The sequence below is a fragment of the Peromyscus maniculatus genome, chromosome 14 (genome assembly GCF_049852395.1).
Source record: "Peromyscus maniculatus bairdii isolate BWxNUB_F1_BW_parent chromosome 14, HU_Pman_BW_mat_3.1, whole genome shotgun sequence".
In the NCBI taxonomy this organism is placed as follows: Eukaryota; Metazoa; Chordata; class Mammalia; order Rodentia; family Cricetidae; genus Peromyscus; species Peromyscus maniculatus.
The window spans coordinates 53,145,239-53,162,423 of NC_134865.1; the positions used below are offsets into that span (position 1 = coordinate 53,145,239).

Sequence of the window (17,185 nt, forward strand, 5' to 3'; positions counted from 1 at the left end):
CATTTACAGCCGTATAAATGTGAACACACTCCACATGTGCACAGACATACAGACTTCTCCATGAACCATTCTGTCTGTAGCTTTAAAGGCTCAAGGGTGAAGACCAGTGGCTGGCTCTGTTCTTGATTCCTGGCTAATGTTTACTGAAGACTCTCATAACTGCTCTCTTTTGGACTGAGAGAACTCATGTTACTGCTTGCAGTTATCTTCTGGGGGGAGACAAGGGTTTGAGTCAAGACTTCAGACATATATAAGTTGAGTCTAGTTAACATCTTTGGCCAAGTATCAGGGAGTCCTTTATTAGGGTTATAGATGGCGGGCCCTCTAATCTGTGTCTATAAAACTTTATGTTGCGTGTATAGAATTTTTTTTAAAGGAACTGAATAGCCAGGTGGTGATGATGCACACTTTTAATCCCAGCACTCAGGAGGCAGAGGTAGGGGAATCTCTTGAGTTCGAGGCCAGCCTGATATACAGAATGAGTTCAAGGACAGACGGGACTACAAAGAGAAATCACGTCTTGAAAAATAAAACAAGCTAGGCGGCGGTGGCGGTGGCGGTGGCGGTGGCGGTGGCGGGTGGCGGTGGCGGTGGCGGCGCACGCCTTTAATCCCAGCACTCAGGAAGCAAAGGCAGGTGGATCTCTGTGAGTTGGAGGCCAGCCTAGTCTACAGAGTGAGTTCCAGGATAGGCTCCAAAGCTACACAGAGAACCCTGTCTCGAAAAACCAGAGAGAGAGAGAGAGAGAGAGAGAGAGAGAGAGAGAGAGAGAGAGAGAGAGAGAGAGAGAGAGAGAGAGAAGAGAGGAGAGAGGAGAGAGAGGAGAGAGAGAGAGATAAATGTGTCATCAACCCAACATCTTTCTCATTTAGAAAATAATCCTTAAATTCTTGACTACTGATTGGTTTTACTTGTTTGTTTGAGACAGGGTCTCACCGTGTAGTCCTGGTTGATCAGGAACTCCCTGTGTAGATTAGGTTGGTCTTGAACTCACAAAGATCTCCCTCCCTCTTCCTCCAGAAGGCTGGGATTAAAGGTGTGTGCTACCACACATGGCTTGATTCATTCCTCCCTCCCTGCCTCCCTCCTTCCCTCCCTCTTTTCTTTCTTTTCTTTTCTTTTCTCTTCTCTTCTCTTCTCTTCTCTTCTCTTCTCTTCTCTTCTTTTCCCTCCCTCCCTCCCTCCCTCCCTCCCTTCCTTCCTTCCTCCCTCCCTCCCTCTCTCTCCCTCCTCCTTTCCCTCTCCCCCTCCCTCTCCCCTTCCCCCTCCCTCCCCCCTCCTTCCCTCCCTCCCCCCTCCTTCCCTCCCTCCCTCCTCCTTTCCCTCTCCCCCTCCCTCTCCCCTTCCCCCTCCCTCCCCCCTCCTTCCCTCCCTCCCCCCTCCTTCCCTCCCTCCCCCCTCCTTTCCCTCTCCCCCTCCCTCTCCCCTTCCCCCTCCCTCCCCCCTCCTTCCCTCCCTCCCTCCTCCTTTCCCTCTCCCCCTCCCTCTCTCTCCTTTCCACTATTCAGAAGCCAGCCTCAACCAGAATGGGTGGTGGGGCCAATTAGCAACTACAGCCTATCTCTCACATCCCCATCATTGTGTCACCCCTCTGGTCACAGGTGTCTTGTCACAGGTGTATGGGTTGAGCCTTGAATAGTTTTGAGATTCATGGCTGTCGAGTCAGCTCCTCAGGACTCCTTAGTCTCTGACAGGTTAGGCCTCTGTGGCCTTGGCTCCTGCTGCTGCATTCCTTCTCTAGGCGGTGTGGTTATTCCTTTGAGACACGTGCTCACTGTTTTTCCTTTTGGTTAGCTGAAGTGGCTTTGAGGCCAAGTGACACAGGCGTAGCAGCAGCTCTGTGTCGGCAGCTGCTTTCTGCCGGAGCCCGTAAGTCAGTGGTCCTGGCAGGGCAGGAAGAAGTCTCTGAAAGCAGCCCTGACCTGGCTAGCCATGCAGGTGACGTCCAGGTGAGTCCTGATCCTTTTTGCAAGGGTCTGGCTGCTGGACCAGATTTTGACAACAGCTGGCAGCAAGCTTTGGCAGCTCTCCAGGAGGAGCTGAAAACCCATTTCTGTGCTTCTCTCTTCTCTTGGCAGTAAGGATTCAGTTGCTAGAATTCTTCCAACTTAGTGTGGGATTGCGGCTTCCTTGCAGAGTGCTTGTTTCTAACCAACTTATGGCTGAAATTTTCACTTAAGTCTTTTTGTCTGTTTGTTACAGGTGAAGCTGTTCCTGGCATGCTTTAGGATTCTTTCTTCTGGATTTTAAAGTTTTTTTTTTTTAATAAATAAATACATAAGTAAATAACATCGGACGGATAAAAGATGTGCCATGGCAGGATAGCACCAAAGAGCAGCTCAGCGTTTGTCGTGACCTCCGTGGGGCATGGAGTGTTCCTTCAGCTGGTGATCCTTAGCACTCTGTTTGGAGATGGATTAACCTCTGGTAAGTCCAGACCTGCCTTCTCTGTGTGTGGGAGTAGACTGTATACTAGTGTTTCTTCTGGAGCCTGAGGTAGGGGACTTGTCTTTTGTCAGGCAGTTTGGGAAGAACTTTTTTTCTTTTTTAGTCTGGTACGGGAGGGAGCTAGTTTTTTGGAGCCTAATGAGCTAATAGAAAGAGGTAGGGGAACCTGCTGGTGATTACGTTATCTCCCTTCCTTCCAGCTGTTGACATCTTCAGGCAAGAGAGAGGTGTAGGATACAGGGAAGGGAAAAGACTGGGATTAGATTGCCTGTGTTCAGAGCCCATTCCTGTTACTACCTATGATCCTGAGCAAATCACTCTGTTACTGTGAACTTCTAGCTTCCTCAGCTGCAGAGGGAGTTAGTAACAGTACCTACCTCACTGAAGATTGTAAAGGTATTAAATGTTGCATAGTAAACACTTAAGGATGCTCACTCTTTGTTTTTGTTTTTGGTTTTTTTTTTTTTTTTTTTTTTTTTTTTTTTTTTTTCTTGTTTTTCTATGTCTCTTCTCAGACCAGGTATGTAGTTGAGATCCTGTATCTTTGTGAAAATAGGGCCTGGTAATGACCACTAACATTGAATTTTGGACAAAGCCACTTAACTGTCCCATAGTTCAGTTTCTTCATGGGCTAAACAAAGGAGTTGACCTTATAACCTTGAAGGTTGCTTCTAGCTCCTCAGTCTGTACTTTCATGACCAAGAGCTTTTTTTCCATTGGGATTAATCTGGAAGGGGGACTATGGTCAGATTTTTCTTTGAGCTGCCAATAACGTCACAGAGACTTATTATTAATTATGAAAGCGCGGCCTTAGCTTAGGCTTGTCTCACTAGCTCTTATAACTTAAATTAACCCATTTATTTTAACATGGGATTTATGGGATTATTTAACATAATCCAATTTATGTTTAACAATTAACCCATTTATTTTCCATTATTTAACTCCATTTCCTTTATTGATTTATTTGTTTGTTTGTTTATCTGTTATCAGCTTGATACAGTATAAATTCTTATCCTGATAGTGAAATGTCTCATTGAGGCTTGTCCAGTAATTGAGTAAAACCAAAACATATTATAAGTCACAGTCATCCTAGGGTCCCCCCTGCTATGTAGCCTCCCTGGTTCTGTGGGTTGCAGTCTGATTGTTCTTTGCTTTATATCTAGTATCCACCTGTGAGTGAGTACATACCATGTTTGTCCTTCTGGGTTTGGGTTACCTCACTCAGGATGATATTTTCTAGTTCCATCCATTGGCCTGCAAATTTCATGCTGTCATTGTTTTTCTCTGCTGAATAGTACTCCATTGTGTATTTGTACCACATTTTCTTAATCCATTCTTCAGTTGACAGGCATCTAGGTTAAACTAGACATCAAAATACTGAGCACTCCAATTTAAAAAATGGGCTAAAGAGCTAAACAGAGAATTCTCAAAAACAGAATCTCAAATGGCTGAAAGTCATTTAAAGAAATGCTCAACATCCTTAATCATCAGAGAAATGCAAATCAAAACGACTCTGAGATACCACCTTAACACCTGTCAGAATGGCTAAGATCAAAAACACTAGTGACAACCAATGTTGGAGAGGATGTGGAGCAAAGGGAACACTCCTCTACTCTTGGTGGGAGTGCAAACTTGTACAGTTACTGTGGGAGTGCAAACTTGTACAGTTACTGTGGAAATCAGTATGGCGGTTTCTCAGAAAATTGGGAGTCAATCTACCTCAAGACCCAGCCATACCACTCTTGGGCATATACCCAAGGAATGCTCAGTCATACCACAAGGATCATAGCAGCACTTTTTGTAATAGACTAAGAGCTTTTTGATTGAGAATGATAAGCTGAAATGTTCCTAAGAGAGGCTGAAAATTCAGGAGTGAGCCATTCTGAATTTGCTGATCCTTGTTGTCTTTGACAGTACTCTAAAGTCCCTATTACTTCACTTTGTGTGGTATCCAGACCTGGCATACTTTCCAGAAAACACGTATTTGGGTGTACTCAGCAGGCCATTGGATGATATGCCAGAACTGTCTCTGTATCAATGAGTCCTGACATGAACATTGATGTTTAACAGTAATGGAATCTCTGCCAGAGTTCTTTAGAAAGACCTAGATGGCAGTTTTCTTGGACATGTTACCTGGAGAGATCACAAAGCTAATCTGGAAGGGGGACTATGGTCAGATTTTTCTTTGAGCTGCCAATAACGTCACAGAGACTTATTATTAATTATGAAAGTGCGGCCTTAGCTTAGGCTTGTCTCACTAGCTCTTATAACTTAAATTAACCCATTTATTTTAATCTGCATTCTTTCATGTGGTTTGTTACCTCATCTCTTCACACTGTCATGCTGCTTCCTCCATGTCTCTCTGACAACTCCATCCTTCTTCCTCCCAGAGTCCTCTCTGTCCCCAGAAGTTCCACCTATACCTCCTGCCTAGCTATTGACTATTCAGCTCTTTATTAAACCAATCACAGCAATGTATCTTTGACACAGTGTACAAATAACTGACAACATTTCCCCCTTTTTGTCTAAATAAAAAGGAAAGGTTTTAACTCTAACATAGTAAATCTATATGCAATAAGAACAATTATCGGGTAAGAATTACATTTACAATGTCCAGTCTGTCTGTATTTGGGAAAATTCAGAGAAAATATTTTATTATTTATGTTGGTTTTAAATTAAATGCGGTGCTTGTTACCGTGCAGAAAAGTCATGAGGCACAACAAAACCCAGTATCAGAGCTTTACTAGGAGAAGTGGGGGACAGAAGAGAGTGACCAGGCCAGTGAAAGACATGTGCAGGGGGAGAGAGTCGGGGAGGTGGAGAGAGCAGAAGAGAGGGGAGGAATCTGTGACTGGCTTTTAAAGGATTTCCCTGCACATACGCATGTGGGCTTACAGAGCTACGCCACGCATGCGCAGATCGCGTGACCACATTGTGCAAGGATGTTGTAAGACGTAAGGCCCCTTACTTGGCTACTGAACCACACACGTGTGGTCATGCAGCTGGAGGAGTGGCAGAATCCTAACAATTTGCCCTATCTTGGTGACTCAAAAGTTTTGTACTTAATTTACTTTCTATCCTAACTTACCAACCCAAAACTGTCTTTTTAGGCCTTAAAACATTATCTTAGATAAATAAGTTAAGCTTTTATGTCTTTCAACCTTATATACTTTATACCTTTTTGTGAGATTTTTTTTTTTTTTTCTGAATTTGGTAACAAGGAAAACTGCAACTATTTAACTGTCTAGTCTGTAACCCCATCAAAGACCAGAGAAGGATATACTATTACCTGAGTAAACAGGAAGTATAGAGCAAACGACTTCCAAAACTAAGAAACAGCATCTGGCTGCCTGGACAGCCACCCAGTGTTCCTCCGAAACGTTTGGTCATTTATCTTTACATCCTACAGGCCTAGAATATCTGACAGACTTTTTTGTGAAGCAGGAAAATTTTGAAGGCCTGTCCTACCTTGTCTTGGCAAAGTTTGGCAGTCACCTTCTTTTGTGTCCTGCTTGACCAATTTGTACAGCATACTGTCAGCAGTTGAGGCAAGGTCAGTTTCTTGCCCAGTGGCTAACTTAGCCACAATAAAAGCAAACTCCATATGGAGGTTCTTCAATGCCCATCATTCTTTTTTTCAAGTAAATTGGTGCTGCCAGGAGCACAGATGTGTCTTATTGTCATGAAAAGCTTCAGGTTATTAAACATCTTAAATGCCATATTCTGTAGGTCTCTGAAGTGTTTGAAGACCATCTGTCTGTCTAAAATATATCTCTGTTTGACCTTGAAAACATACCTAACATGGCCACAAATTTGATTGTTAGGTGACTAACTACTAGCCTGTATTTCTTAATTATCCTAAATAGTTTGTAATAATAACTTTAAAGGACTAGAAATTTATATTGCATTGTTAAATGAGCTGCATGGGTACAATACTTTAAACAAAAGTAGAAGTGTGTGTGTGTGTGTGTGTGTGTGTGTGTGTGTGTGTGTGTGTGTGTGTGTGTTAGTGTTATAACAAAAATAGCTTTCATATACTGTATCAGTGTAAAATATTTGAGACTAATGGTTGTTCAAAAGTAGATTCAACAATCTACCCTTTTATCCCATCATTTCTATACTATATGGGAAAGAGATCCCTGAATCTAATCTCCTTTGTTCAGCTCTTTTTCTGACGATTACCAATAACAACTTGTAACCAACCCCCTAAATGATGAAAAACATTCATAACCCACTGAATGACCAAAACCACCCACCCCACCTCTTGAGAATGTGAGCATCGTGTTCTGTAGACTGCTTCCTCTTGTCTGGGGATAACAGCATCTTTTGAGGACTCTGAGAAAATTGGGATAATGGTCAAGTCCTGGGAGAGCTAGTTGTTGTTTAGTCTCAGTGTGATGGGAAAGTGTAGAGCTTATCTGAAGTCCTGACTGGAGTAGTATGTGAGGCTGAACCATCTCAACTGGCAACATTGAAGTTTTTCTGGATACAGAATTTTGAGGAAACTGCAACAGGGGCATTCTGAGAGGCTAGATCACCTGTACTACTTGTCTTCATTGGTGTGTGGTTTTTTTTTCTGAAAACAGATAAACTTTTAAAAGTAACATATATATCCATATTAACACAAGTATGGAAGTGTGTACTAAAGATGTTTTTTTTGTTTGTTTGTTTGTTTTGTTTTGTTTTATGTTTGAGCAGGTAAGAGGCATCTGTCAAGTTTTATAAGTCCATTTGGACTGTATTACCAAACCTCTATCCATGCTATATGACAGGATGGCATGTAATAATAAGTCATGAGGATTCTGTAGCCAGTAAAATTAATCCTGTTTCATCCAGTCTGAGAGCTGTTCTCATATTGAGGGATCAGTTTATACATCACCTGTACATCTTGTAGTCTTTCTTGGCTCTTTCCCGCATGTCTGTAGCCAAGATCCTCAGAAGGTCTCCCCCAGTCAAATCTGATCTCGATTAACTTTGAAGGAATCCATAGCTTTTTGTTTCCTGTGGAAACAAAAGCATAACCTCTCCCCTAACACAACACATTGTCCAACTTCCATTAAAGCCAAGACATCCCTAAAGTCTCTAGGCTGGTTTAATTCAGCAGTCCCTTCTACAATCCAGGGTCTCTCAGCAGCTGTCCTTCTCTGTTCATTAGCATTAGAAAAACTTAGTCAACAAAGCACCATTCGGGATCCAGATGCCCTGTGTATTTCCCATCTTTATGTGGCTTTTTAAAATTTTTTTATTTATTTTACTTTACTCTCTCTTTAAAGACTTGGCTTTATTATTTTAAACAATTTTTTCTATGACTGTCTAGACCCATTTTCTTTTCTTTCTTTAGCATCTAAGCACACTTTTAAACATACTGTACCTTTTTTGATGTTTTCTGTGTCTGGACCTGGCTTTATACTAAGCTCCTGCAGCATTCTTTGACCACGTGAGCCAAACCTTAAACTGCTAAGTGGTGGCTAGACCCTCCACCACGTAGCTCCATTTAGAACATGGTGAGAACAGAACCTCATGCCTGCGGCCCCAGCCTGGGGCTGATCTATCTGCCCCAGCTCTACCTAATCTCCCACCACTGAGTAGTGCACCAAGTAGTGTGCTACCCACTACTCATAAACCCTATTAAAAGAGCTACAAGCACTGAGCCTACTTGGAACATTTTTTCTTCAACTTTCTGAGGCCCTGTGTGGATTTACATGTAGTGTGTTGGGCGCCAAATGTAGTCGGATTTTTCTTTGGGCCGCCAGCTTAGAAATAGTGACACAGAGACTTCTTATTAATTATGAAAGCTCAGCCTTAGCTTAGGCTTATCTCACTAGCTCTTATTACTTAAATTAACCCGTTTATTTTAATCTATAATCTATCACATAGCTAATCACCTCATCTCTTCATACTACTCATTTTGCTTCCTCCGTGTCAGGCTTGCATCTGTGCCCTTCTTCCTCCCAGAGTCCTCTCTGTCCCCGGAAGTCCCGCCTATACCTCCTGCCTAGCTATTGGCCTTTCAGTTCTTTATTAAGCCAATCACAGTAGTATAGCTTCACACAGTGTACAGATATCCCACAACAGAGGACCTTAACCATGACGAGGCACCTTATTTGTGACTGTGGACTTCTCGTAACTCAGTGCTTTCTCTTCCATTACTTACCATTTCTATTACCCGTTTACCCATATATACTGATGGAGCAGGTTCGCCTACTTTTGACATTCTTCCGAATTGTTGAAAGAAATAGTTACTGACTCTGTTGTTCCATTATAGCCTTCCCTGTCATGCACATACTTCCTTTTCTGTCTCCCCTCCTCCCACCCTATTCTGGGTCATACCTTTCCTTCCTAGCCATGAGGAGCCCCAGTACCATTGATGATCAGGACTCCATAGTATGGGACCATGCTTGTATGAAAAGGAAAATAAGACCTGACTATACCAGGCCTCTAGAAGTAATAGGTGCAGAAATATAGTGGAGTAGCTGTCTTGCTTACTGCTCTCAACTCTAGAGTGGAAGCTAGCAAACTATGGCCCCCATGATAATCTCCCCAACTATCCAGCCAGAGCTAGTCTGAAAAACTTGATATAATGCTGTAATGCAGATTGGCCTTGAGCTTGAGGTCCTCCTTCCTCTAACTCCTTAGTGCTGTGATTACAGGTATGTCCACCATGTCTGGCCTGCTACCTGCTTTGTGTGACCTATGCTAACTCTATGTTTAACTTGTTGAAAAAGAAGCAGAAAAGTACTATTTTGTGACCTGTAGAAATGATATGAAATTCAAATTCCAATGCTTATAAGTAAGATTTGAGTGGAACATGGTATGTTCATTATTGAATATGTTTTCTGTGACTACTTTTATGCTATAATGATAAAAATTAAATAGATATAGTAAAGACCAAATCTGAATTGTTTGGCTCCTTGCCTATAATCCCAGCATTTAGGAGACTGAGGCAAGAGGACTGTCAGTGAGTTTAAGGCCAGCCTGGGCTGCAGGGTGCGACTCTGCATCAGACAGACAAACGAGAGATTTGGTTCTTTATCCATTTTGTATCCCCCTGCCCCACTCCCCACAGTTAGCTTAGAACAGATGGTGCTCAGTAGGTATGTGCTGGAATGGAACAACTGTCAGAGCTAGAAGAAAGGGTAAAAGTCTCAGCCAGATTTCAGAGGTGGTACATTTGCCTGAGGTCTTACAGCTAGTGGTAGGGCCAGGAACAGAACCTGGACTAGTGCCTAGGACGCTACTGAAACCTGCCTCTCCCAGGATTTCTCCTGGAAGCTGCCCTGGCATGGTAAGCAGCAGTATGGGCAGCAGAGTATCAGAAGTCTTTAGCCCCTTTAGTTTCATTAAGCCATCTCATCTACTCCACCGTTCTTTTTATTGGTTCTATGCTTTCTTCCTTCCATTTCCCATCCCATACTCAACACCTTCCCTAATTTCCACCCAAGGTTTCAGAATGGCTAGATAAAGGGGTTATTATTTTTCAATGTGGGGAAACTGTGTGTAATGTGGACCCAGACTAGAATGGAAAAGTTGAAGTTACTTTTCCCCCTCCCCATTGCATAGACTCCTTCCTCCCCTATAACCCTAACATTCAAGTCATTTTTATTCCTCATAGAATGTGTATTATCTGGGAGCCGAATGCAGACAGGGAGAAGGGCCTTCACCATTACTAAGATCCACTGTGCCAAGTTGCTGCCAATGTTTTCCTCAGTGAAGTGACTTCTAGGGGAGGGTGATACCCACCCTTTTGGCCTGAAAACCCAGAGCACACCTGCATGGCTGTGACTGCCATGAGCAGGGTGCCAAGTATACTCACCAGAAAACCAAGACTCTCAGGTACAGTGAAGCTAAAGAAAGGCAGTTCCTTTCAAGAAGAAGAGCCTCTGCTTCCCCTTCGTATGTGTGTTTTGTTGGAGGGGGGCGCAGGGGGTGGTTACATGCATGTGAATTTGTAAGTTCATGTACCCAAACATGCATGTGGAGGCCAGAAGATATCTGGTGTCTTCCTCCTTCATCCTCCTCCTAACTGACTTTAGACAGCCTCTCACTGAACTAGGAGCTCTGTTTGGCTAGCTGGCCAGCCAGTGAACTCTTGGGATCCCCTTGTCTCCACTCCACAGTATAGACACACATTTTATAGGTTTTTTCTATGTGAATGCTAGGGATCCTAGCTCATGTCATCAGTCCTTAAGCTTGTATAGCAAGTGACCCTAACTTACTAAGCCATCTCCTCCAGACTTCCACCTTCTTGATTTTGTACTGTTTTTATTTGTTTGTTTGTTTGTTTGTAGCTGCTCCTGAATACCCATTTCAGAGATATCTCCTTGCGCTTGCCAGGCAAGCGCTCTACCACTGAGCTAAATCCCCAACCCCTCAGAGATATCTTAAAATGAATGTTAGTAAGATATATGGCCTTGTTACCAATGGACCCTAGTGGATAATAGACATGTGATCACATGTCACATACATTCATGGCTATGAGAATTCCCCAAAGTCATGGCAAGCCTAGTCTCTTGATTATAAACATCTTGGGCAGTCTTGGCTATAGTCTCAGGTTAAACAGAAAAGAATCATGTGTAAAGAGGCACTTGAGAGTTCTAGGGTACATTTTCATTATTTTGGGGGTTTGGAATCCATAACCATTCTGCCTGCCTGCCCTTTCTTCTGTCTTTTCTCTCCTCCTCCTCCTCCTCCTCCTCCTCCTCCTCCTCCTCCTCCTCCTCCTCCTCCTCCTCCTCCTCCTCCTCCGTGTTTTTTGAAGCAGTCTCAACTGTGTGGCCAGGCTGACCTTGAACTAGTGATCTTCAGCTTCTCAAGTGCTAGGATTACAGCTGTGTGTTACCATACCCAGCCTCTTATCTATAGCTCAGGATTTGGAATTATACTAGGGAAAGTATTAGAGAAGCATTAACCAAGGGCCAGAGTTTCCTCTGTTTTCTTTTCTTTAAGCAGAGAAGATTATTGGAGACTCCTTTTCAGGTATGGCAGAGGAAGCATCTCTTGTTCTGCAGTCACACCATGCTGTGAGAAGACCAGAATTAAAAACAAAATTGTGTATATGCTACTCAAACTACCTTTCTTGGACCAGTGAGGAACTAGGGCCCAGCTGTGGGGCAGTGTCTCCCAGCTCTCTCTGTCTGCTTAATCTGAAGAAATCTGAAGTCTGACCTTAAGCAAATCACTTGACCTCCCCATGCTGCTACTCAAGAGAAACAAATGTCAGGTTGGTGTTTTGTATAGACTAATGAAAATGATTGGAGGGCACATGACATATAAAACATGATGTAACTTCTAAACAACAACAGAGTTGTTAAGTGACCTACCATTGAGTCACTGCACAGGAGACTTCATGAAGACAACACCTTTGCTCTCGTGAAAACACGGAACTGAACATGCAGAGTCAGTGTTTGTCCTGATGAAGTGATTTGGGAGCAGGTGTTAAATTTGACCAGCAAGGAAGGGTTGATTACTTGAGGAATTCCTTTTGTCTTCCCAAAAGCTCATGTTTGCACAGTTTGATGATCTCAGTTGAGCTGGCCTGCTGGCACAGATCACAAGTTTTGCTTTGCATTCCCTGTCCTGACAGTACTTACTGACAGACTCAGTATTATCTTTGTTTCTGATCCCCTACTCCCCATGTTGCCATGACGCCCAAGACCCTGTTAAGCATCACAGTTCACACAAACTGCACTTTTAAGATAGTGGGGAAAGCAGCCATATGCATGTCTACATAGCAGAGTAAAGGAAAGAACTTAGTTTTTGTTGAAGATGGAAATTGTTAAGAACCAGGTTCTCTGTGATAAGATGTGGCTTTGGCTCTAAGCACTACTGTACCAGAGAGGTGTTGGCAGGTCTCCTTGGCTTACCTCCCAATCTCAAAGGATCTGGAGGTAGATAATGTACACTGATCTGGGACAGCAGAGCAGTAGATAGGAAACGTACCTAAGGAACACCATTTCTGTGCCACACTGAGTGAGAGATGAACTGAGTTGGGTGCTGGGTAGCTTGCTTGGACACATAATTGCAAGTGGTGGAACTGGCTGGGATTTGTGTTAAGTCTGATTCCGCTCATGACTTTGCTGGCATCGGCCTACCTGTACTGAATGGTAGGTGTCATTGGACCCATTTCTCGGTTTCCTGATTAAAAGACTCAGACCAGCCTTCAGAGACTTGTTGTGATAATAGGATAAAGACCCTATCTGTGTTCTTTCCTTGTGGATAAAAATCATACAGGAGTCATCTCTGGGTTACCATGTTTCCCTCTGAGGTTGTGTTCTTATCCACAATGGCTTTTGGTTGTTTGGTTCGATTTTAGAACAGGGTTTGCCAAGGCAGTTCTATTCCTGGAAAGGAACAATGGGAGCCATAGCAAAGTGTTTCTAAATGAGGATGTAGTTCCCAAAACATCCTCAAAGCATCTTCCTGTCAGCTGCAAACCCTACTGACAAAAGTGATGTAATCTCTCCATGGGGTAATTACCTGTGACTATAAAAAGACTTGGGGATTGTGGTAGGAGGCTGGATAGGTCATTACTGGATTTGTTGAACCCTGTGTCATGAAAAGACATTGAAAAATTACTCTCCACAGACTAATTGTGTCATGTTTAGAACATTCAGGTACATGCTACTACCTTTGTACTGTCTTTCTAACAAATGAGACCTGAGCCCACCAAATTGAATACCTGGCTGAATCTCATTTGGTTTAAAATCTTCATTAAACACAAACTTCCGTCTGTTCAGCAATGGTATCCTTTTACTCTGGTCTAACTTGTTAACTTGGAGGTTATTTTTCTTACCTGTCCATCTTTTTCATCAAAAGGAGATTACAGGGTGCTAAAGGGGAAAAATAGAGTTGGCAATCAGAGTCTCTAATGATTGTAGTAGGTTTCTAGATGAACTTTTTGTGTTACTTCCTACCTACTGGAAGATTCTGTTCTTCTTTGTCACTCAGGAGTATAAGCCTCCAGAGGGTGTGAGCAGCTCCTCACCCCAGGTGGCTTATGTTGCTGTGGCTGGGTGCCAGGACTATGGTCAGATAGGCATGACTTTGGCCTGCCTGCTGTTTACCTTTGGGGCTCAGAAGGACAGCAGTGTTCAGAAGACAGGCTTTCCATGGTACCCTGTGAATGAGAGCTTCATTGTAGCTTTCCTCAGCTCTTGTTCATCCAACTCACTTGAGCAAATTACACACAAGGAGGTCTAAATTCACAAGAAGATAAGGTTAAGATTAAAACTTGTTTTTTTTAAAGAGGATTGTTTCAACACTTTCTTTTCATGGAAGTGTGAACTGGTGGGATGGATTCGATCTGTGTATACCTTCAGTAGCAGCTCTTGTAGAGCCGCTGAGGTTAGGAGTGTAGCTTTGTGTTTATTATATGTAGCTGTCATTTGGCGTTGCCTCCCACCTTCTGTTTTAGAGAAGCACCATAGTCATTAAAAGTATGAACCCCAGAGCCAGGTTATCTGTGCTTGTATTTCCTCTGTTCCTTGCTATCGTGTTACTGGGAGTAGTTTTCCTGACCATGCTCTGTTTTCCCCCAGAATGGTGTATGATAGTACCAGACTTCACACATTCGTTGTAGGGATGAAATAAAATGGCATGTATAGGCCGTGGAGCAGCGCCTGGCACACAGAGGAGCAGTTCCTTATCGGGAATTCAGATTCAAGTATCATTTGAAGCCAGTGTACACTTCAGCTTTTATGATGGGTCAGCTGATTAGTTCAGACCAGTCATATATGAGGTGAGATGTTTCTTGTCCCTTCCGCGTCCCTTACCATTCTGTTTGAACCCATTAAGTACAGTCGTGAGTAGAGTTATACTAACCCTTATAGTTTCCTTAGCTGTGTAATTACCAGATGCTGCGTGTTGGCTGGCATCTTGTGTAAGATTAACATACCTATGAAATAGCAGGTGATGCCTCTTTGAGCTGTTGGTGTCTTCTCATGAGCAGTAAGCCTTTCCTTCAGTGAGATTGTATTTTGTTGGCATTTTAGAGCTGTGGTTTGTTAGGAGCCTGGGAGTCATATTTGAAACCTTATATGTTAAGTTTCAAAATGCCAGGGATATTTTCATTTAAAGACAGTTTATTTCACTAAGCACAGTGATGCAATTAAAGGATTACATTTTTGAAAGATCCCAACACATACTTGGAAGAATTGGAATTAAAAGAAAATAATCTCTATATTTCCTGCTTGTTTTTTTTTTTTTTTTTTTTTTGTCTTCCTTTTTTGATACAGGGTCTTTGCTGGCTGGCCTCAAACCCTGAGTCTTCCTGCTGTACAGCTTGAAAGCTGCGATCACAGAAGTAGACCTGTAACATCTGGCTTCTACCTTTCTTACTTGAATATCCTGTGTTTATTGGTGTTCCCTTTTAAATTTTCTCGTGTGTGTAGTGTACATGTATGTGTGTGTGAGTGCACATGCACATGGAGGCTTGAAGTTGATGTTTGCCGTCTTCCTTGATTACTGTCCACTTTTTTCATTGGGCCAGGGTCTCTTCTCACTTAACAATAAATAGCGTCCCAATCTGGTGGCTAGTCGTTCTGGGGATGCTCCATCTCGACCTTTCCAACTTTGGAGTTAATAGGTGGGCCGGCCTTCATGCCCACCCAGCATTAACAAGGGTTCTAGATATCCGAATTCTAGTTTTCACATGTAGACAGCAAGCACTTTAACAACTGGGCCATCTTTCCAACACAGCATTTCTAGTTGTAAGAACTTTTCCTTTCTTACCTAGGTTCTTTGACCTTCTAGGGATGGAGATTTCCCTTTGTTTGACTTGCCTTGTTAGCTTTGCCAGTAGCCACATATTAAGGTACAAGTGTTTAACCATTCAAAATTCCGGGCAGCAATACAAGGAAGATAAATACATTTTCTTCAGTTTTTCTTTTTAACAGAGCTTTTTTGAATGTAGAAAGTATTTTTGACATTTCAACTATCCGGGGGTGGGGCACAATTGGGTTTCAGGAAGTTAGGCTGAGTACAGCAGGGTTACAAAATCTTCTCTAGCTTTTATTATTCTGAGTAACAGGGAACACTTTATGAAATGTAGAGGGTGAGGTCCGCTCCACGTGTGTAGTAGACACGTATCTCCTCCAGAGGGCTTGGGACTTGTGTTGTCCCTGGCTTGAATTCTGACAGTTCAGCCTTGTTGACTTGGGAATGGCTTGTAGCTGAGATTATTGCCTACAGAGAAGGACTGAGTGGTCACGATGGCAGCCTGCCAGTGTTTCCTAAGTGTGGGGCCTAAGTTCAGAGAGATTTAGGGTCAAGTGGGAGAAGAGCCTCTCTCTTTCAAGTTGCTCACTACTTACGGAGGCTGGTTGCAAAGGACCCAGAGATGTTTTGAGCCACTGAAGCTCAGTTAGGCTCGTGGATAGCTATGCACAGTCACTCATCCTCGCCAGTCCCTGCACTGTGAGTTAGCTAGAGACTCTCTTAGGTTGTTTAGCTCTCTGCTTTACATCCTTACAAAGGAAACCCTTTTGTTTTCTTAGCTTTTATCTGAGCTTTTTTTTTTTTTTTTTTTTTTTTTTTTTGAGATCATTTACACTTAAGTCTGTCTTCAGTTATTGTTTTTTCTTTTGGTTTTATATGTATTTGCCCTTAAGCTTATTGAAAGCAGGGCAAAGTTATATGTTGTTCCTTTGCTATACCTAAGCTAATAATAATCGTAAGTGTGTCTTGGGGGAAAGTCCACCTTGGGTGGAGGTACTTCATTGTGGGTTGTCCTCTCTATGAGGACAAGTTGAAAGTCTAAGGCCTCATGAGGAGTAGCAGCATGGGGACCTCCCTGTTGGTTTATGGTTCCTGGTTGAGGCTTTTGTCTCCAGCATTCTGACACGGAAGTTAGAAGCACATGAAGATATTTTCAGGCCTCAGGAATGCAGGTGGAGGGGAAAGGATATAGTCAGATCCCAGAATCCATTGTAGAATAGGTTGATTTCCAGCCTGGGTAGGGACCTTAAAGTCCAATGTAGATTCCATTAGTTCTGGAGTAGAGAAAAGGGAGAGGAGAGGAGAGAAGAGAAAAGAAAGAGAACAGGGAGAGGAAGACCTTCATTGTTCCCATAGGTGGGGGAGAGGTCAGTAGAAGAGTGTAAGTGAAAACCATGGCATCTCTAAACACTTCTGCACTGAAGAGTGAGGGTGGGGTAGTGTCTTTTGAATAGGCTTGGCTTTACATCTTCACCCACAGCTTCCTCCTCTTCTGTCCACATGGCCTTTGTCCCTAAAGGTCATGCTAAGGAGCGTCTTTATTCCTCTTTACTTGAACATTAGCACTTTGAAGCCTGTTCTCATCCTATTCTTTCCATGGCTAGAATCCCACCTGCCTCCCTGCCCTCCCACACTTCTCTTTATCCTACAAGGTCTGGTTCAGAGTCACCTTTTTTATAGGACACCACCTGTCCCTTACCACTTAGGAGTTTGAATGAGAACTGTCCCCCAAAGGCTCAGGTATTGAACACTTGGTTCCTACTTGGTGGTGCTGTTGGGGGAGGTTGAAGTGGTGCAGCCTTGCTGGCGGACGTGCATCACTAGGGCGGGACATGCTTTGAGAGTTCATCCTCACTCTTCTTCCAGTTTGCTTCTCTCTGCTCTGTGCTTGAGGTAAAAGGTGTGACCACTCAGCTTCTACTCCTGCTGCCGTGCCTTCCAATTGCCTGTCCACCGTGATGGACTCATCCCTCTGGAACCTTAAGCCAAAGTAAACTCTTTCTTCCATAGGTTGTTTGTGGTC

General features: G+C 43.1%; 1 protein-coding gene across 4 annotated transcripts in view; it reads left to right on the forward strand.

The window, feature by feature from the left end:
• The window catches only part of Susd6 (sushi domain containing 6), a 99,916-nt gene that overhangs the window by 43,342 nt on the left and 39,389 nt on the right, over positions 1 to 17,185 (forward strand). For 3 of the 4 annotated variants that reach the window (XM_076550960.1, XM_076550959.1, XM_076550957.1), the window contains one exon: positions 2,203 to 2,427. In XM_076550960.1, the coding sequence (XP_076407075.1) occupies positions 2,307 to 2,427 (121 nt within the window). In that variant the 5' untranslated portion in view covers positions 2,203 to 2,306. Of the gene's footprint in view, positions 1 to 1,925; positions 1,950 to 2,202; positions 2,428 to 17,185 lie in introns of those variants that run through there. The other variant, XM_076550961.1, reaches the window with a different exon arrangement.